The following is a 21,733-nucleotide window of genomic DNA, read 5'->3' as shown; positions in this document are numbered from 1 at the left end:
TATGTGAAACATGAGATATTTAACAACAAACCAGTGCTCAAATGCAGGAATGAAACTGGATAACTTACCAGTTGTTTCATATGCCCTTAAATATGTACATGACGACTTCATACATACATGACATCCTCACACTGCATGAGCTGATGATCCATGACAGAGAAATAAACAAACAGCATAGTTAGTTACTTTTAGGAAGAGGACTAACCTTTGTGTTTAGCGAACCTAGTGCTTCCTTGGGTGGCATTGACTGGAAGGGATGTGCAAGCACAGCCTTATCTGTATCTGTATTTGTTCAACCATCTAAATGATCTGTATCTATATTCAAAATGGACAGGGCTTGAACCTAAAGTACTTAGGATTAATCGTAAATTGTAAATTTAAGCCTGAAAGTGATAGGTTGATAGGTTGCTTTATTAGAAAATTATTTACAAAACAGAACAACTGAGCTTCAGATCAATGTTTGTGACTTTTTTGATCTGGTCTATGAATTTGTGTTAATGAGGGCTTTTCTTCACAAGAAGAATTGACAGATTTTACTCATAAAAACAAACCAGAAAAAGTACATTACGTGTACTGGATAGCAGAACAGAACTCACTCAACCTTAGGTGCTGGAGTGTGAGCTTCTCAAAATACAGTAAAGAGGAGGGGCTTAGACTGAACTCTGATAGCACCCTGGACACACTGATGGAAGAACTATTTAGACCATTGGGCCATTCTCATTAGAAGACCCTATCACAACTCTTGCGCTAGAAATGTCACTTAAACCTGCATTGTGGGACTTTTGAGAATGCTGTGGTTAGGTTTAGGAGCAAAACACATTTGGTTAGGGTTAGAAAAAATACCATAATAAAATACCATTTTTTTAGCCTAAAGAAGGTTGGAAACCCTCCTAATGTCTTCTTGAAAATATCTGCTGTAGTCGCCACAAATGTGGCTGAAAAATCTCCTGAGTCAATCAATATATTCTGTGTTGGCTCTTCAAAGACAGCTATCTCCCAGTATTCATTAGAAGAGATGGTTTAATGGATGATTGAAATGGTCCTGAACTGTGATGTCTTGCTTGGCAGCCATCATGCCAAAGAGTCATGACACTGGTGCCCCTCCACCTCCAGTTGAGAAATTCAGCTCATATACACGTAAAAATGAACACAAAACTAATATACTGTATCTGTGAAACTTAAAGTTCCAACATATCATTATATAATTAAGAATTATGGCAACTGGGCTTCAACCAGCAATGGTTGATTTGCCAGCTCTGAGCGGGTGAGCGGGTGATGGAGTGGGCTACAGCAAATAGAAGCATGGCAAAACTCATTGCATCAAAAGCACACCAGCGGTGTTTGTGTAATTACTCTCACTGCCAGAAGGGGGAGGCAAAAGTTCTACAGTGCAGGTTTAAGTGTAATGAAGGTCCTCTTCATTACTAATGACATCCTAACATTTCTTTTCATTTTGCAGCATCAATAGTTTAAACAGAATCAGTAACAGTGGTGGAAGAAATAAGACAGGAAACGGAAGCATGAAATGTTTAATTGGAATTGTGATATGTATTATCAGTGTTTGTGTTACGGATGTGGTAGGTGCTTCTAGGGTGGGGAGGCCTAACCTGCAAAAGATAAGACAAAATTGGTGTAGCTGTCTAAACATGTAGTCTTGGCAGTATAAGTTTTTCTAAAATGCTACCTTGAATGTGATTGTGTGTGTTGTGATTGTGTGTTCAGGTCACTTACCTCTGTGTCTCCTCTCCAGGGTGTTTGGGCTAAAATAGTCCCCAGTGCAACTGGGCACCACATGCTGCCTGTGGGTCACAATAGTCTATTGTTTGTTACACCTTCTTTGTGGGTGAAATAAACTCCTGGATGGTCTGCAACAAACCTCTGCTACAAGCCACCTGTTTTCCAAGTCCATATGCTAAATGACTCAACAATACGTAAATATACATCAGTACATGAAAAATATGTAAGAAAAGTAAGTATGGACAGAACTCAATGGAAGAAATTGGCCTGTGAGTGTAATACTGTTTTATTATTGAGTTACTATTGCACTGAACTTGTCAAGGCATGATTTTAGATTTTTAAAGTGTTGAGACAGACAGTATAAAAGATATACTGTAAAAATACTGTCATCCTCTTCTTTATGAGAGACAGAAGATTGGTTCAAGAACCTTTTCATAAGCCTGTGCACTGAGGTCACATATTCACTGTGGAACCACATACCTAAACTGTTCCACTCTCTCCAACTCTGTAGATGACTGATATCACAGATGCTGTTTCAGAATTCTAGATGGACCATCTGTGAGCGAAGCTATGTCATTTCTTGTCTTTGATGCTCATGGGGGGTAGAGACAGATGCCAGAAGGCCTGACTGCAGAAGAGCTACTCAGAAAAAGATGAGGCAATCAGTGACAATGACTGATACTGGCAACACACACACACACACACACACACACACACACACAGCAGCAGCAGCAGCAAGCACCTGCATGCATACACATTAATCAGGAGACTGACTAGACATTTTTAAAATCTGAGTAATCTGACCCCTTTGATGGGTCTTCATATTATAATTCCAACCTCTCAAATGCTTACTCATCCACATACTATATATGGTTGGACCCTGTGTGAGCTATTTCTATTGGCATGCCATGACACAGGGCCACAAAGGACATGATGTGACAGACCAGCAAACAGTTGTAACTGCGGGAACCGCTGACACATCCAAAAATAATCAGATAATTCACCCCAAAAGTTCCACAAACACAAGCAGCAGCAAAATTACAAGGTCTGAAATGAGAACCAGATATAGGACAAGAGCACAGGACAGGAAAGAAGAGATGCTACTGGAGTTGGCCATTCTGGATCCCGTGCTGGAAAAAGTAGTGCCACATGACAGGAAAAACAAACAAACAAAGTGAAAGAGGGGCAAAATCAGCAGAAAAAAACCTGACATGTTACTGAGGTAACATCCTGCTCCTCTTAAGGCTTCAGTAAATACGCCCGATGTCTGATTAGAAACAGAGTGCCTCAGCTTTCTCATCCAGCTGCACCCAACCTTGAAAGGAATGGATCTCCCTTGGGTAACTCTGTGGCACAATGTATTGAGAAATCTGTAAGTGGTAGTGAGTGATGCTAGTGTATTTGAACCCATGCAGACAAGCCTGCGCCCTAAATATATCAACACAAATATTTGTTTTAGAAATGGAAATTTTGAAACCTGGGAGCGTCTGTGAGCCTTCACTTTTGCCCACATCTTTTACTGTTTGCCATCAGAGTGGGATTCAGTGATGGGCTGCTTTTTGCAAATTGTGTTCCTGCACAAAAATGAATGAGATAGTATCAGTAGGAACAGAGTCAAAGAAGTAAAATAGCAAAGGAGAATTCACTTCAATCATGCTGACGTTCAAAAATGACACCAAGAAAAAAATATATACGTTGCTATTTAAAGTAAAGTGTCTAAAGTGTAAAGAGTACAAACTTTCACTGTACTGATGACTGTTTTGTTATAGATTTCATTGTTCCCATTGTTACATTGTAATGAAAAGGACTGAAACTGTGGTTTGCTCCATGTTGTTTAAAATTGAGATCAAGAACCTTAAAGGATAACTTCATGTCAGCACTCGAGAGCGTATCTTCCAAAGTTATGGTCCAGTTTCCCCACTATGAGTTTCCTTGCTGAGCTGAGGTGGATGGACTAGTAGTTGTGTGTCATGACTGACAATAAATCTAATGGTGATTGCTAGGACAGATGCTCCTTTCCATTTACCTTGGAAGTCTGAAGTCTGAGCCGGGAATGACATCACATCATTGACTGTGCTCCAGTACAACGGGCAGGAAAACCAGGATGCACAGTGGTTGGCTACTTTTAGCCGCTATTAGTTGTACCAGCTGATAAGAACACGTTATACAGTATTTTGCTCTGCATCAACGTGTCAACAGATGATAAAATGAGACAGATGTGCTAATAAAACGTGCTTTGGAAATTCTCAGTTCAGAAATTCTGAGTTCATGATTCAAAAGGAGTCCAACAGAAGATCCCTAACTGAGGTATCATTTAAGGTCTGGCTGAACTTTGAAACACTTTTACACAGATTGTAGACTGCGGATTTTACCTTCCGTTTTTTGCATACTGGTTGTCCTATGAAAGGCTTCACTTCGTGGTCAGTATTGATAGTGGTGGTGATTGTAGCCACGTATAACTCTTTCAACTTACCTGTGGCATGTGACTAAAGACAGACTTGAAGCCTACAGGCGTACCAGCAGTTCGGTAAAGCTGAATGGTAACCTCGGTTAAAAAATTTGTTTTAAATAATTACACTTTGAGCAGATCAAGTTTGCTTCTGTGTTAGCAGTAGCACAGCAGTGGGTCATGCAGATGTTCACAGGCATGATAAAAACAATTTTGAGAGCTACCTTGAAAATAAGTATATCAAGCCTTGCATATGTCATGTTTCCCTGTTAGCTCAGGTATGTTATTTTTGCAGTCTACTAGCTCGATACCATTAACTTGTCAAAAGGTCTCTTTACTCTGGTTCCTCTCACATTGAAATTCCCAGGACAGAAGGCTTGGGGGACAGATTTCATCTCAGTGTGGTCTCTTAAGTCTTACAATCTATTTCCATCTCCGGCCAGAAAACCCCAACTGCTTATATTTCAAGCTGCAACCAGATATGTTGTATTGCTTTTGGGAAACAAACAACAGACTGGCCTGACTGGCCCAATGTGGTAAATCAACAACCAACAACTGCAGAGAAGTTATAAGAAAGGGAGAGAGAGAGGGAGAGACTGCTGAGGGCTTCAGACAGTTGGTTTAGCATGCTGTAAATAAGCACATCATCTGTCAACACGGTGGCACAGTGCTACAAGCTGTGGTGTGCAGGGGTGTAGCGCTGTTCAGATTTAAGAACATCTGTAGCCACCACCAACAATACAAACTACATATTCAGAGGAAGAGAAAGAGAAGCGGCCTTGCTTAAAGAAACACAACAACACAGGAGAAGAAATAGCAAAAAACAACAGACAGGAACCACATCAGCCACATTAGAAACAGCCTCTCAGTCCACAAGTCTTTCCACTTTCCAATCCTAATGCTGTGTGCTTCGCTGTGGCTATGCACATGCAAACACATTGGTGGGCCCGAGCAGAGTAATCAGGGAGTCAGCTGGAGTGTCAAACATGAGCAACTTAGACAACAATTCATGACCTTTGCTAAGAACTTGTGGAAGCAGTGTGGTTGTGTTTCTTCACTAACGCTACATCACAATGTGCAGATGACAGTGGAGTTACCCTTCAAAGCACAGTGCAGGAAATTTCCCAGCAACCTCAAATCACACACACTTAGGCCAAGCACAGGGCCATCATTTTACATGTCAATGACAAACAGATGCTGTAATGAGCCAGTGAGCTATAATATCATCATGAAGGTTTTGTTCCAAATTGTGACACCTTCTATTGAAAGAGGGTGGAACTATTTTAAAGGTCCTGAATGCACAACAGAAAAAAATCATTCTACAAAGGAAATCAAGTTCTTTCTCACTGTCCTCATCCAATAATGGACTGCAAAGCGCTCACTCAGCCCTGCAGCATATTTAAGTTTGTGCTGCAGTTCTGTTTTCCCAGCATGCTTTCCTAATACAGTACATGCTTGACAGCAAACTAAAGACAGTGTCTTGTCTTTGTGTTTACAGTTACTGAAAAAGCAATAACACAATTAATCTGGTAATTATAAATAAACTTGTAATCAAGGGTAACAATATTGTTAGCCCACAATATTGACCCACCAGGACCCAAGTCTTGTCCCCCTTATTCATGGATTGATATCTGATGATATCAGTTTCTGTGCTGGTAAAGCTGTTCGAGTGGCTTTGTTGGGTGTCACGATTGGTCATGCAGTGCCCTGTGATGCTGGTGGGCAAGTTGTCATGGCATGTGGTTGTGCACCTCTTTTTTTGTATGTGCTGTAGTGCTGTTCCAAATGCTTTCTTTACAGGGTTTGTATGAAGGTGTTAAAATCCATGAACAAATATGAATTTGAAATTAATCACAATCACAATGAAGTATCAAGAAGCTGTATCACAGACTGTGCAATGCACTGTCCATGGCATTTCCCTGTAAGACCCTGTAGTGACTTGTTCTTGTAGAAGGTTTTGTTAGTACGCCCTGCAAAACATAACACATAAATGCTTCTGTATGTGCTCTTAGCGCATGTATGGTGGCCTGCAACACAGTGTCTCCCACAAACGTGAACAAAGCTTTGCTGTCCTCACCAGTGTCTGTGACACCCCACTGGCACTGTGTGGACTGAGCACAGTGTGGGATGCTCTTTCAAGTCCATTTAAGACAGCTGGTTCAAGGTAGGAATAGGAGGGAATTGTTGTTCCTAACTTAAGCCAGCAGAGGAGTTAGTAACGAGTCAGTGCCTGGGTAAGAAGGGAGAAACAGCATACCAGGAGCCACGCTCTGTGCAGACTGTGTTTTACTCTCCATGCCTCTTTTGACTCACATATTATCTAGAATCACAGAGTGGGGTGACATTAAGATGGTGTTATTTGGTTTGATGTAAAAAAGCAAAGCTGGTGTAATGACGGGTCTTCATTACTGCAGTACTGTGGGATCTCCTTTGTCAAACCGACTCAAGTCTGTGTTTCACACCTCCATGAGGCATGTGTTGGTTGATCATCTGATCTAAATTTACATTAAATAAAATCCTATGCATATAATGGTCCTGATCAGGACCAATAAATGTATATGATTTATATGGGATACTATTATGTGATGGTAAGATTCAGCAGTGAAGTGTAAAACAGCAATAAATTGTCTCTGTGCCTGTTCTAATATAGAACTGATACCATGAATGATAAAATATGCCGTGAATGATTTGGTCAGTGTACTTGAAACACACAACCAAGTAGTGCAGATGTTCCTAAACACTGTGAGAATATCGAGGGGTTATTAGGGTGATGTTTTGTTTCTGAGCTGCCTTATGATGCTTGGTGGACTGTGAATATATGTGTAATGAGTTGGCTGCACTCTTGGGCTGTGTGTCTGTCAGTGCATTCCAGCCACCTATCCAGGTGTTTTCAAACCACCAGAATGGAAAAGGCAACTGTAGGACCACCTGTTCACAACAATTCTGACACATGTTGTGACAACACAAACCAGCGAAATGTGTGCCACCTGTCACTTCACAATGGGACAGGTTTAACTATATGACTCTTAAACACGTAAACATTGTGCCTCCATTTTGGCTAGTTTGATTGAATAATTCTAAAACTGCTGCAAGTGGGAAGAATGCTGCATTCAAAGGCAGTCAGAAATGTTAAGGTAGGTGACCCAGAAAAAGTTCATGCATATAGAAAACAATATATTGTCAGAGTCAATTTTAGGCACCACAGAACACTTTTGATTTTTTTAGAGAAACACATGTAGATCACATTTACTGCAGGCTCTGCATAAGCCATCCTTAATGAGTGTTTTTATTCAACTAAGGTCTGTATTTGTTTTACATCCTGTGCATCTGGTCTGTTTGTTCTTGTTTTGTTCTTTGTTTTTAGATTTACTCACAAGTTCTGTTATTTTGTTTTTGTTATTGATAGAATATGATGAAAGCATGGCAACATTTTACTGACAGCTTCACATTTGCAGATGAAACTGTGCCTAATATAGTTTGACACACTTCAGGAAATCTTGCAAATGATCATGTTATGCCAGAATCTGTAAGCATTGAGACTCATACAACATTCACAATATCTGTGTCCTGTTTTGTTTGTGCATTGTAGCTGCTGGATATTTGTATGGAACCCGACCACAACAAGGAAAAGTCCCGACATACAAAGTAGGAAATGAACTTTGTAAAATATAGTGACATGGTGAACATGAACTGAGGCAGAGTTATAGAACGATAAAAACAAAAGTAACCATTGCACATAAACTTGATCAAAAGTGTGTGTGTGTGTGTGTGTGTGTGTGTGTGTGTGTGTGTGTGTGTGTGCGTGTGACACATCCTGATGAATACTTGTTTTGAAGTGGAAACATGTTGGTTTCATGCCACAGTTCAGTAAAGGCGTTTGTAGTTATGGCTTTGAAGTACATCAGATTCTTATGTCTTCCATCTCTTAATGCTTTGGACTACCCCAGTTTCTTTTCTTCAGACTGTATTTTTATTTTTCAAATGACCACGAATCCATCCAAGAAAGCCTAAATTTAAAACAAAAATTGTATGTATAGTACATTAAAAAAAATAATTACTACTTTAATTCATACTTCTCCAATCAGTTTGTTAACTCTGGAAGTGCAGACATTTGGAAGCTCATTTTATGCACGCAAGAATTTTGTAACTGCATTAAAATGTTTCGAAAAAATACATTACATTATGACATGTAGGCAGGTAACAACCTATTTACACTGCTTATGAGGTGGGTATATTCTGTTTAGAATATGAAAACCAGATCAACTTTACAAAAAAAACTGCCTGTGCTGAGATCATTTATTATCATAATATTTTGTTGCCTGAAAATTAGTGGTGATTTGGTAGCTATGCAAATTTGACTGATATCAAACTTGAAGTCTTGGCGGCATTGTTGGAGGAAGTATTATTTTATGTTGACCCCCTATGAGCCAGCCCGAAGCCTGAGATCCTCGGGTGGGGACCTTCTGGTCGTTCAGAGTCGAGGTTAAAAACTGAAGGTGACAGGGCTTTTGCTGTCAGAGCCCCTCGGCTTTGGAACAACCTTCCCGTGGAGATAAGGCCTGCAGGATCAGTGACTTCTTTTAAATCACTGACCAAAACACACTTTTACAGACTGGCTTTTATGTGATGTTGTCTTTCCACTGTCCCATTTCGCTTATTGGTTTTAAATTGTATACTTCCTATATTGATTGACAATTGTCAATCGTTTTTCTATTTCATTTAGTGTTCTTTTATCTTAAATCTTCAACTTTCTGCAGCTATTGCTCACCAATTTATATTTTGTTTATTACCTTCTACTTGTATATGATTTGTTGGTTTTGTTTTTAGATGATTGTTACGCACTTTGGAAACCTGTCCTTTGAAAGGTGCTATATAAATAGAGTTATTCTTATTAAGATCCTCTAATACAACAATGAAAAAAATATGGTATTACTTTCTACGAAAACCACATCTTTACTGCAAGGTAGGGGCATTCATTGTGACTTAGGATGTAATCTCATCTATACACATAATGCTTTCTTTGCACTATATCAAAAACCATAAAACATTACAGAAGTGCTAATACACGCCTTGTTTTACTCAACATATACAGTGAAAACTAACCATACTGGTCCTTTACTATAGTAGATTATTGAGGTGAGTATTACTAATGTATTATAGGCCTCATGGTCAACCTCTACTCACATCTGTAATTAACATATTGCATATTCAGGAAGCTTTTTGTGCGATTTTTATGAGTGCAGTCACAAAGCACTCACACTATGAATGTTTCCATAACCCACTGTACATGTGGTCTTCATAGAGAGTGTCACCAAAAAGACTCCACTACGAGTAGAAGTGACTTCATTCTGCCACTGTAAAGAAAACTAGTTCTTACCGAACCAATATCAAAACCAGTCAGTAACATTCCCGCTCACGAAACTTCAAGGAAGAAATTTACGAGCAGCACCTGAAGGCAGCACTCGTCTTGCTGCTGCCAGGAGGAGAATCTCTGCTCCTTCTCTTTTATCTACGCGTGGTAAATGATGCTTCGCGCTGATTGGCTACTGGCCGCTGACTTGTGCTCCATCCTGCAGGCCGACTCTCACAGAGCCGGCTCGGTGCTCAGTCAGCGCTCCTCCCGGTGATCCCCGACATCGCTACCTGCCACACAAACACACACACACTCATGAGTGCGTGCTGCGTCTGTGCGCAACACCGGCTCCTGCAACCTGCCGACTTCACCTGAGCGAGCAAGGCGGGGACCAGAACCACTAACAATGCGTGCAAATTGCATTATGCGACATCGCAGGTTATTACTACTTTTGCGCTCTTTTAGGAGGTAACGGGGGAGGTGCAAGCGCGCGTGCCATCACCATGGATTGCCTTTTTCTTCTGATATGGACTTTACCTGTTCCGCTGGTCGGCTGTACCTCAGTCAAGCTCCTGTCCACCCTCTTATCCTGGACTATTGTCAAGGCATGTGGCACTTTATTAACAATGCATACACCCTTAAACCCATCACATGCGCCAGTGTAGTTTGGGACCAAAACAAACAAGTATTTGTCTCTTTACAGCATGGTATATATCAACAACAAACTAACTGCACTGCTCACTGCTCTGCAGTGGATAAGTAGATAAATGATTGCCACCCGAGATTAAACTCATGTGCAACACGTTTCAACAGAGGATCTCCTTATATCACCTTTTGGCTCTCACTTCTTAGAGAGCTTGCGACCTGTTGCTGCCTGTCCATTTATGATTTCTTTTCCTTTTCTTTTTTGCAGACGCTGCACATTCACTGCTCACACACCTCCCACACCGTGTCGGCCAGCTACTCTTCCAGCGACAATCATGGATTAAATCACGGTGAGTACTTGTCTACTGACATCGATGGATGTTTCTTCCAGCTGCTCATCCATGTTTGTAGAGAAAATATTTGTAAAACTGGATATATTGGACCAGTGATTCCTAAAAGATCTGAACAATTAGGAGTCAGTTTTGTTGCCAGATAGGTTGACATGTGTAATTGATTATTATTATTTTTTAAAGTTAGGAACTTCTGCTCAGGTCTTATAATGTATAAAATATAATATGCTGACACAGCTGCATTGTCTCTGGTGGCATGACCAATGATTACCAATGACTGATTTCCTCCTGTATGATTTGAAAGCATCTTGATTCCCCCAGCAATCCCACCATTGAGGGGTTCCAGACATATAGAAGGCCAGATCCCTGAGCAAGCCTCAAGGAGAACAATTTAAAAACATGTGAAATGGTTTCTGATGTTGCTACTGACTCTCCCACTGCATAGTAATGGTTATGTTTGGTAAATGAATAATTTCAACATTTTATTTCAGTGGAACGCCATGACAGCTGCATGAAATCAGAACATCATAATATTTACAACCCTTGGTTATGAAGTATTGACCCAGATCTGACATGCATGGAAGTGTGATGTTGGCATTATGGCTTCTGTTAAAAGCCATCTGTGATCCATATGAAGTGCTGAGCTCTGAGCAACAGCTGAGCGCTTAACCTCTCACTTGAATGCAAGCTTTCAGTGTAATTTCTTTTGAGGTTTTCTTTCTTTCTTACAGTGCTAAAAGTAACCTGTTTACATACAGGTGATACATCTTGAGCTTCTGGGTGTATTTCTTGGTATAACTGGCCAAATGTGACACCACATTAAGCTATTTTGAATGAATCTGTGATCTATTTTGGTATCTGAAATTGACAAAGATTATTTTTCTTTAGCAAGTAGTAAAAGAGCAAAACAGTGTCTCTGCCAGCATTAAGTTTGCATGAACAAGACCAGAATGCAAAGGAATCACCAGGTGCTACCACTGACTTATTTACAAGTACTTCTAGTATAATGTCTTTGTCACTCTCTCCACTGACACGTATCAGCAAGAGCTAAATGCAGATGTTTTCACTCTTTCTCAGCCAAATATAGTCTGGAAAATGTTAGAAATAACTGAAACAGAAGGAGAGAAACCAGGATGTTGGAAAGTGTGTTTGCCAAAGAACTCAAATCGATCACAAAATGACCCCTGGAGCAAGTATTTTATGTTGGCGCTTCCACGTGACTTCCTTTTTGTCCCTCCTGTCCTCAGATTACGTGTTTGTAACACCGGTAGAGGTGGACTCTGAGGGAGGATACCTCACACACGATGTGACCAGGCGAAGCCATCGCAGTAGGAGGTCCCTCTCTTCCTCTGTCCATTACCGGCTCTCAGCCTTTGGGCAGGACATGCACCTGGACTTGCATCCGTCCTCTGTGGTAGGCCCTGGGTTCACTGTGCAGACACTCGGCTCAGATGGCATCGCCACGGTGATGGGCGATGTAGGTTTTCACAACTGCCTGTATCAGGGATTTATCCGTAACCTGTCGGCCTCCTTGGCAGCCATATCTACGTGCTCCGGACTCGTAAGTGTCTGCCAGTTACTTCTTGGTTCTTGAGGCAAGCTTTAGTCATGTGAAAAACTCTACACTCATTTTATGTTTTACTTCAAATTGATAACATAGTTATCCCCTTAAGTGGATTACATGGTTTCTCAAAATGCACCTTCCCTTGGGTTGATTAAACATTTCAAAAGCAGTTTAAATGATTTCAAACAAAGGCTCTCACCCAACAGCCTTTGCACTCCACCCCTACCTCAAGCTCCATGTCTTTGTGCCCGAAGAGCCCTGTCCTCCAACAACCCGAACGTTTTAATGCATCATTGTCTGAGTGATTCAGATCTTACTGATATTGTGGGTGACCTGTTACATGACATCATTGCCCATGAGTGTAAGTGTTGCTTTGTAATGCTTTGTCAGGCAATCTTTTGAATGTTAGGAGGAGTGTAAATGAGAGAATGAAAGGATGAAAGAAGGACAGAAGAGAAATGTTACACTGCTGACAGTGCAGCACATGAAGAAATACCATAATTCAGTTGAACTGTTTATTGTAATGCCAGCACACATGACAAACACACCAAACGAACTGATCAGAGAGGGCAGGCTTAAGAAGACTGGATCGACTTTTTATGTTTGTTTGTCATGTGTACAGGCTTTAAAATCAACGCCTGCAGGGGAATGATTTTGTTAAGCTGTTGCAGGCAAGGCATCCACAGAACAAGGAAACATTGAGCCACACTGGCCTTGGAACTGGTGTGATGAAAGTGTAACTGGCTCACAAGGCCAGCTGTTTACATCAGCACTGATCACCTAGAAGCTAAGGACTGGTTGCATTGCCTTGTAGAAACATGTCTTCATCACATTTTCCATGCCATTCACCTTTTAATGTATTTAAGCTATGTTCTGGTCACTATCTGTGTGCTGCATAAATGAAGAGGAAGCGCTCATGACTATGGGACACTGCTTGATTGCATTCTTTCAGAGTGTGAGAAGAGACGATCAGTTTATGGGCTGTGTGTTTTATGGAGTTTGAATCAAGACATGTCCCACTGATAACTGAAGCACTCTATGTAATATTTCCACAAACTGCGCTGTTCCACTATGATTTTCTTCTTTGGCGGAACGTGCACCACTGTCCACTGCACTGGTTGTGAGGTCTGTGGAAATCCAATAAGAGCAAACATGTCAAAGGCTGACAGAAAATATTTGTAGGGTTTAGAAAATATTTTGAAACCTGCTGTGGTATAACAGGTAAATGAGGAACAAAAATAGAAATCTTTGCACTTTGTAGGGTTTGCACAAAGGATCCTTACTTTGGAAAAAAATATGTATTTTATGTATAGTGGTTAATGTCAAGACACAGTTTTTTAATCGTGTTTGAATTGTGCCATGAATTACACATATGATGTTTGCCAATTTACAAGAAATTTACTCAAGTCAAGAAAGTTTGTCGTAAAGATTGTCATGAATCATTTATCATCTCTCGTTGTGCACGATATGTCTCCAGCACCAACATGGCCATCAGTTGGGCACTACAAACCTCGTCATGTTGACAAATGCAGCTATGTGAAAGTTAGTTGGTTCCATAAACTGGCCAGCATGCAGGACAGGCTCTACAAGGTGCCAGACATGAGTTTTTGGTCTTACACAAGATGATGTTATTGAAGCAACTGTTGGGTGTGTAGTATTATGTTTTCCTAGTCTCAAACAGTTCTATGACAAACTGTGACTTTCTTGAGTCCGCTGGAAAGGAAGGGACTTTGCTGCTCTATCTGAAACAAACATGATCTGTGTGGAGATCAAAGGCTGGAAGTGTGAGCAAGCCTTCCAAATTAATTGAAAGCTCACCAACACCTCTAAAACTACGTAAACAGAAATGTAAAAGCAAGAATAATTGGGATATCTAATTGGGATATTTGGGATGATGTAACAAGCTAACTATGCTAACTAATTGTGAACAGAGGTTGACCTACTTGTGTTTTTTTTTTTTTTAATGGGATTTAGGAATATTTACAAAGTGTGTGAGGGCATGCTGAATTCACTTTATTTCTGAGCAAAAACAGATCACGTCATTGATGATGTTAGGGATGCTATGTTTGGGCTTTAGATACAGATTTTGATTAATTTGTGTGGACTCTTCACAATCAAGGTACAGACATTTTCCTTAAAACACGTGGAGTCTGTAATTACATGATCCTCCACTTTAATTTGTGTTTTATGAACTACCTGGTCCCACTGGTTCACATGCATTCCTTAACACATCCTACACCAGCCTGGGCCACCTCCATAAAAGCCATACCTCCATTTATCATCCAGCCTTCATACCTCCTCTTACCTCCTCCCTCCGTGCTGTGCTTGCCCTGCTCTTTTGTCCTCTGTTTGCCCTGCCTCTACATCTCCTCTTGTTTGCAGCAATTAAAGCCAGGGTGAAGTTTGAGCCGCCTGGCTGGCACTGCTAATCTTCGCATTGTCCTTTTCATTAGGCTAGCTCTCATTCACAATAAAACACCGCTGACCCGTTCTCTTAAAAGCGCTCTGAGAGCACAATGTGATTGGATCGTGATTGCGTTTGAATGGTCCGGGACGACCACTTTGATCTATTTTCTACTCCTAAGCTTTTGCCTATTTTTTTCTGGTTCTTCTCTCAAGTGTGAACTCAGAGCCATTGTTGGTTGTATGTTCACTCAGCTTGTTAAATGGTCTATGGAAAAGCAACTCTGTTAGAAAAATGAAAGGTGAGGGAATGAAGTGAGACAAAACGACAAGTGGAATCAAAAAGGGGATTTTGGTTCTTTTGTTCCTCTTTCTCTTGGTGCATCAGTGTGTGTTGCTGCTGTGTGGCATAGAACAACCAAAACAGTTGACCCCTGCTTTCCATCTAGGCCTCAACCCAGAATATTCGGATTAAATACGAATGAGGAAAGAGCTATTCAAGTCTGCTCAATGCGGTGATGGACTTGAGAAAGAGATTTAATAGTGAAAACAACGCTAGAGGAAGAAATCAGAAAAAGGACAAGAAAACAAAGAAATCCAGGAAAACAGAACAGAAAGCCAAAGAATAAATGAAAAATGAATATGAAGCGAGCTGGGCTGTAAGCACAGTGTATGACAGATTGACAGACAGATTTTTGTTGTGGAAAAATCATGTAAATTCATTGTCTGGAAGCTCCCAGGGTGGCTGGATGGTCACTTTATAGACATTTGGAGAGATGGACTCTGTTTATATCAAAGGGCTTTGGAGAAGAAATGGGGTGAGAGCAAGAGAGGGAGAAAAAAAGAAAAAGAGCTTCGTACTTCATGTCATTGTCTCCTTTCAACAGAGCCAACAAAAGAGGAGAAAAACGAAAAGAAAGTGTCTGAAATAGGGTTTTTGGATTTGACCTGCTTGTTAATAGAAGCAGAGGTGTCAGCACTCGATACAGGGCCAAACCATGGCGAGTTCTTTTTTAAACATCCACCCTGGCCTAGACCAAGCAGATGGAAGTGGGATTCAGCTGTTTAAATGAGGAGTAGGGAGAGATGGTATTAAGAGCAGGGCGGGATGGATGGGTGGATGGATGACTGGCAAACAGGGATTTTCTACTGTAAATCCTCATTAATTGAACATGGTGATATTTGTTGGTTTTTAATTACATTCTATGTGTCCTTATGGAGCACCACACATGTTTTTTGAAGGAAATGAAGCTGTCAGTCTTTGCAGGAGAGATGAAAGGATGTCCTTTCAGATGTAATGCTCTCTGATTTGTAAGGAGTGTGTGTGTGTGTGGGAGGGGGTCTTCCCTTTTTCTTCTTTTGAGAGTGTCTCATCTGAGGTCGCTTTGCTGGTTGACCCCAATCCTCTCTGCTCACATGAATGGGGGAGGGTGTGTGGTTGGGGGTATCACTCTGGACTCTCACAGGTTCTTACTATGTAGTGCAAGTTCAGAGCTGCTCACCGCTCATGTGAAGGCAGAGAAAGGTAGTGATTTACTGCTCCATTCTGTCCTTCCAACCCCTTCCCAGGATAGCATTCTTCTCTCTGGAGTGAAGAGGGCACATCTGAGACCTGCACTGCCAGAAAAATAGTCACTCAAAAAATCCTCAGAATGTAAGTAGAAATGTTAAACTGTTACTGCAGCTTGTGAATGAAGGGCTTACGAAGTATAGTAGATACAGTAGACAAATACACATACAATTAAAATAGGAAAACTAAACCATAATATAAGTCTACACAGTGATGAGAACATTGATTTTGATTAGCCAGTCAAAAAAAATAATAAATATCCCGATTCCCAAGAGATCAAGGTGACATCCTCAGATGGTTTTTTTTTGTGTGACCAACAGTCCTAAACTCAAAAATGGTTAGTTCACATGGAGGAAACAGAAGAAAGAGACAAATCTTCAGATGTGAGATGTTGGAACTAGCAAGTGTTTGGCATCTGTGCTCGATAAATAACTTCAATCAGTCAATTATAAAAATAGTTGGGAATTCATTTTTCTTTCATTCATCAATTAAATGGCTTTTTTCATCCTGGATAAACAATAGCAGGATGTAATACACAGTTTTACACTTTAAAAATATGAGGAATGGTGTAAGATGCAGTTTGTTGAGTATTCATATCTCTTTCGTCAGCTGGCTGTGCAGCCACATCTAAGACTTACAGATGATGTTATTGTTGGAGTGATACAGTAATTGTTTTAGTATGGTCAAGTTTGTAATTTGCACATATAAGTGCTCCATAGGACTTGGTGGGCTTTTATGAAATATACTTGCTGCAACATTGTAGGTGTCCAGTATGACAGTTTTAAATAAGAGCTTAGGTCATGACTTTGCAGTCTTCATTACTGAGACATCTGAGTGTTGGGTACACTCTCTTGTCAGGCTGGCGGTGTCCGGTTGTGTCCAAGGCGACCATGACCTTTGCTGTGACCTTTCCCAAGCCCCAGCAGGCCAGATCAGGGACAGGTTAGGCTTTTTGGAAACTGAGCTCTTAGGTTCAGAGTGACCAATAGGTGCAATTGAAGTGATCAATGGTGACAGTGATCTGAATATTTTTTTCTCCTTTTTTTTAATCAGATGGTTAAATAGATAGCTCAGTGGTTTTCCTTTGGGTCTCCATAGTTAGTGTACCACATGAGTAGATTGTGGTCTGCACACCCCCAGTTTGTAGAAACACCTGGAGCACCAGTGTAGGATGGTATATGCAATTTACTGCTGTGGACAGGAGAAGCAGTAAAGCATATTTTATTCCCCTTTAATCTTCTGCCGATCTGGACTAAGACACAATCCCAGAGAAGTAAAGCTGGTGTAGTATATTTCCACATGTATCTGTTTTAAGGGGTCCTAAAATGCAGGACTGGACTGGATGCTAGGCACGACTGTAGCAAAAGTTATGCATTTTAAACAAAAATACATTGGTGTGGATGCACCCCAAATTTTCAAGAGGCAAATCATACCAGGATCTGCCTGACCAGGAATATAGTTTGGATTACCAATCTGCTATGTTTCAGTTTAGCTGTATATTTGTAGACAGAGAAACAAAGAGAAAACAAAGTGCACTTCATCTTCAGCACCTACAGATTTTTGAGATTTTATGGTTAATTAGTGAAATTCTTTACGCACTCGTAATCTGTGTGTTCTGATTTGCCTTATTTCAAAGTTTCTCAATTTGCTTTCCTGCTCTTAACACTTATATAGTAACGTATCATTAATCCTTATGAGCTTCCAAAAATGCCATCTCTGTGTAAACACTACAAAGTAAACACACTTGTATATGGTGACATTTCTTTACCATGGTTTGGTTTTGGATTAACTCCTGAGACTTCTTGATGTGTGTTTGGAGATGACTTCTGCTGCCCCCAGCTGCCACAGTTTATAGTTTAAATGTGTGCTTCCACACCCATGTGTGAGAGAAAAAACAGGAGAGAAAGTGTCAGTACACATCCATGCTCCTTTCTCTAACTCCCCCCCCTTAATCTTTCCAGGCATCTCACATGAAACCTGTCTGATGGCCGTCGTTGACACGGTGCCGTGTGTTGTGGCAACCATCAGTGACTGCTCTTAGAGGGGAGCTCAACCTATGACCTTTGTCCGTCTTTACCAGGCATGGGGCTCCCTGTGGTGTGAAAGAGGCATTTGCTCTTTTCCCGAGCCTCACTGTTGATGCTGGATGTAGTGTAACCTCCTGAGGCCTTTTTACTCGTACAGCACATCACAACGTGAATACATGAGAGACTGAGCTTCATTGCTTGTTGGGAAGATTTGACATCCTGTGCTGCAAAACTGTTACTGGCATAAAAACCTCTTAAATTCATTGGTTATTTTGTAAAACTGAATATGTATTTCATGATTAATTGATGATTTGAAAGTCAGCTCTACACCAAAACTGCTGTGTTGGATTTTGAAATGACATTTAGATATCTGAAAAGGTGCCCATAAACTACATCTGGAAAAAATAAGTATCTGGCCAAAAGGCATACCTTTAAACACTCTCCTTGAATATTTAACATGTGTATATGTTGTAATCCCATTAGACTCCTCATGGAGTTGAGACAATATATGATTACTAATGCGTAGGGCTGGGAACAGAGACAACATATGATGTGTATGTGTGTGTTTGTCAGTGTGTGCTCCAAATCCCTTAAGCTTTTGCAGAGTTAAAATGGCACATGAATGACTGATTTCCAGCCAGAACTTGGACCATTTGTACCTGTCTGTTTTCTGTAAAAGCCAACAAATTGGAACGTCTATCCACTACAATATGCCTCTCTGGCTTGGCCATAATTCAGCGTCTGGCCTGGGCCACAGAGGAGCTCAAAGCTTGGCGCTACAAGAGGAGAGTGGCCCGGAGCCGTTCCCTGGTGGTCTGGATGCTGACAGTGATGTAGTGCCCACTGTTAGATGCCAGTGGGAGAGGGGGGTCAGACTCTCAGTATTGGTGTAAGATGTTGTGTGTGTGAAAGGGAGAGAAAAAACAGAAAGTGTTTGTGTGTGTGTGTGTGTGTGTGTGCTTGTACATCCTTTCTAGCCTTTTGCAAGGTCTTTCTCACACAAGACTAATGGTTGGTGTTGAAGTCTTCAAGTGGATGCTGCAACTTCTACAAACAGAGCCCATTCATCAAATCTGACCTACTATTGTCACCACTGCACTACATTCACAGGGGCTGTGGTCAGATAGTCCAGGTTTACAGTAAACCCGATAAACACGTAATAAAAGTTAAGCTTGAAGTAAATGAAATACACATGTATTTTAAGTTAAAGTCTTTGTCTTTATGTTGAAGACCCCCCCCCAACATTAATTATTGTGTTAAGCTTCTTTCTGAATATATTCGATCTTTGACTGTCTTGAGTGGACTGTTAAAAATGAAAAGTGAAGTCAGTGACTGAGTTAGGTGTTGCAGTGAAAGGTCATACCATATCAGCAACTCGCTGAAGATTTTTGGTGGTTAATTTCAGGTGTGAACATATTTTATTCATCACACAACAACCCATTTATGTGGCACGTTTGATGTACCGGGTGCACCGGATTATAAGGCGCACCTTCAATGAATGGCCTATTTTAAAACTGTTTTCATATATAGGGCGCACCACATTATAAGGCGCATAGAACAGAAGCTACAGCAGTGGTTCGGGTTGCGTTTTGCATTCACTAGATGGAGCTGCGCTAAAGGGAATGTCAACAAAACAGTCAGATAAGTCAGTCAAACTTTATTAATAGAACACAAACCAGCGTTCTGACAAATCTGTTCACTCCCAAAATGAATAAACAGCTGTGTTATTATTTTTCCCAAGGTAATGTCAGCGACGTAGTATTTTCGCGACAGTTTATCTTTTAACAACAGCACGATATAACAGGTAGTGCAACATTTTTGTTTTTTGACTCCATCGGTGATATGGAAGCGCATGGAGTCGCAGGTCAATAGGGACGGGGCTGTGTGAAAAAAGCCACCCGGTCTCTTGACAAGCGAGAACTACAGTGAAGGACGACTTCTCATTCCCTGTGGTGCGAACATTCACCGTACGTGCTCCCGTTTTATCCACAGTGCGGTTCACAGGAATATCAAAAGTGAGTGGAACCTCGTCCATGTTGATGATGTGCTCTGGCCGGATCTTTTTTCAGCGATCTTGTCTTTGCAGCATGCGCGGAAAGTGGCCAGCTTTTATTGGTAGTCTTTCGGTAGTTGCTGCGAAACACTAGTGCGTGTGCGGATGGAGAGATTACATCTTTTCATAAACCGATTACACCAGGAAGGACCGCCTCTAAATTCATCGATGTTAAGTTCGCGTGCTAGCACTGTTGCCTTCACTTGAATAGTGACTGTAGAGACACTTCTACTTGCTGCTCTCTGTTCAACAACCCACTGTTTGAGTTTGTCCTCTAACTGTGGCCATCTCGCTTTGTTCCCTCGGAAACTCTGTGTAGTCTTCTTTACTTGGCGCAGGTCATCTTGCTGCTTCCTCCACTTCCGCACCATTGACTCGTTAATGTTGAAGTGTCTCGCTGCTGCTCTGTTCCCATGTTCTACTGCATGACTGATAGCCTTCAGCTTGAACTCGGCGTCGTAAGCGTGTCTCTTGCAAGGAGCCATCTCGGGGTCTTCACACACACACAAATGGCGTTGTACTGGAATTCCTCTTCACCGTACCGCCGCTTAAATCTGTTACTTCGGCCACGCCCCCCTGACTACGGTAGCCACGATTGACTCTGCCCGAGTCCAGAAGAAGGCAAGACGCATTGCCACAGATCCCACCCACCCGGGCAACGAACTGTTTGTACCGCTTCCATCAGGAAAGCGGTACAGGAACATTAAAACCAGCACCAACAGACTCAGGGACAGCTTCTTCCCCAGAGCTGTTAAAGCAATAACCCCCCTACAGTGAAACACTCACGTCCCACCCCCATACAGGACTTCACACATACACCCTCCCCCGTTTATCTGCATACACACACTCAGCATACACATAGTCTGGCACTAAGTGCAATTTGTTTTTATCTACCTCATTTTGTATTTTATATTTTTTCTTAAGTGTGCAATTTCAATTTTCTCTGATTATTTATAAGTGTGTTTTTAAGCTGAGAATCTGCACAAAATTTCGTTATGCTTGCATAATGACAATAAAGACTCTTGAATCTTGAATCTTGAATCTTGATCCATAAATAAGGCGCATCGGATTATAAGGCGCACTGTCGGCTTTTGAGAAAATTGAAGGCTTTTAGGTGCACCTTATAGTGCGGAAAATACGGTATTCATCTGCTGGACAATAATGCATGACACTGGCCAGTAGCCGCATATGCTGGCTAATGTACACTCTGCTAGTCTTATGCTTAATTTCCAGCTTTAGCCACATTCCCTTAACTTATGCACCAATATTACAAAAATGACCCATCATTACAACATTTGGAATAATTTCTCAGAGTATCTATTCCAAAAATAGCTGACCTTTCATTCACACCAACATTTCAAACTGCTGGTTGTCCTGGGGGCACCAGCAAAGTGCTAGCCAATACTTTGCTGCATTCTCTGTTGCATGTGGAAGTGGGAAATGTCTAATGTTAAAGTTTGGCTGTTGAACTTCACAATCTGGCATAGTTTGTTGCTCTTATACTGCGATTGGTGCCAAGTTTGCTTTAAAAGGGTTTGCTAAAAAGAGCCTTATCAATGAAATCAGTTTTTTTCACTGTGAC

The 21,733-nt window shown here is 41.1% G+C and overlaps 1 protein-coding gene across 2 annotated transcripts in view; it reads left to right on the top strand.

Moving 5' to 3' along the window:
* The first annotated feature begins 9,692 nt into the window (after nt 1-9,692).
* Nucleotides 9,693-21,733, top strand: part of adamts18 (ADAM metallopeptidase with thrombospondin type 1 motif, 18) — a 59,897-nt gene continuing 47,856 nt past the window's right edge. The window contains exons 1-3 of one of the 2 annotated variants that reach the window (XM_046399591.1): nt 9,693-10,144; nt 10,453-10,534; nt 11,782-11,948. In XM_046399591.1, the coding sequence (XP_046255547.1) occupies nt 10,043-10,144; nt 10,453-10,534; nt 11,782-11,948 (351 nt within the window). In that variant the 5' untranslated portion in view covers nt 9,693-10,042. Of the gene's footprint in view, nt 10,145-10,452; nt 10,535-11,781; nt 12,096-21,733 lie in introns of both variants that reach the window. The other variant, XM_046399497.1, reaches the window with a different exon arrangement.

This window comes from Scatophagus argus, chromosome 1 (genome assembly GCF_020382885.2).
Source record: "Scatophagus argus isolate fScaArg1 chromosome 1, fScaArg1.pri, whole genome shotgun sequence".
NCBI lineage: Eukaryota > Metazoa > Chordata > Actinopteri > Scatophagidae > Scatophagus > Scatophagus argus.
The sequence above is the reverse complement of the archived record's forward strand: the minus strand, read 5'-3'. Positions and strand labels throughout refer to the sequence as shown.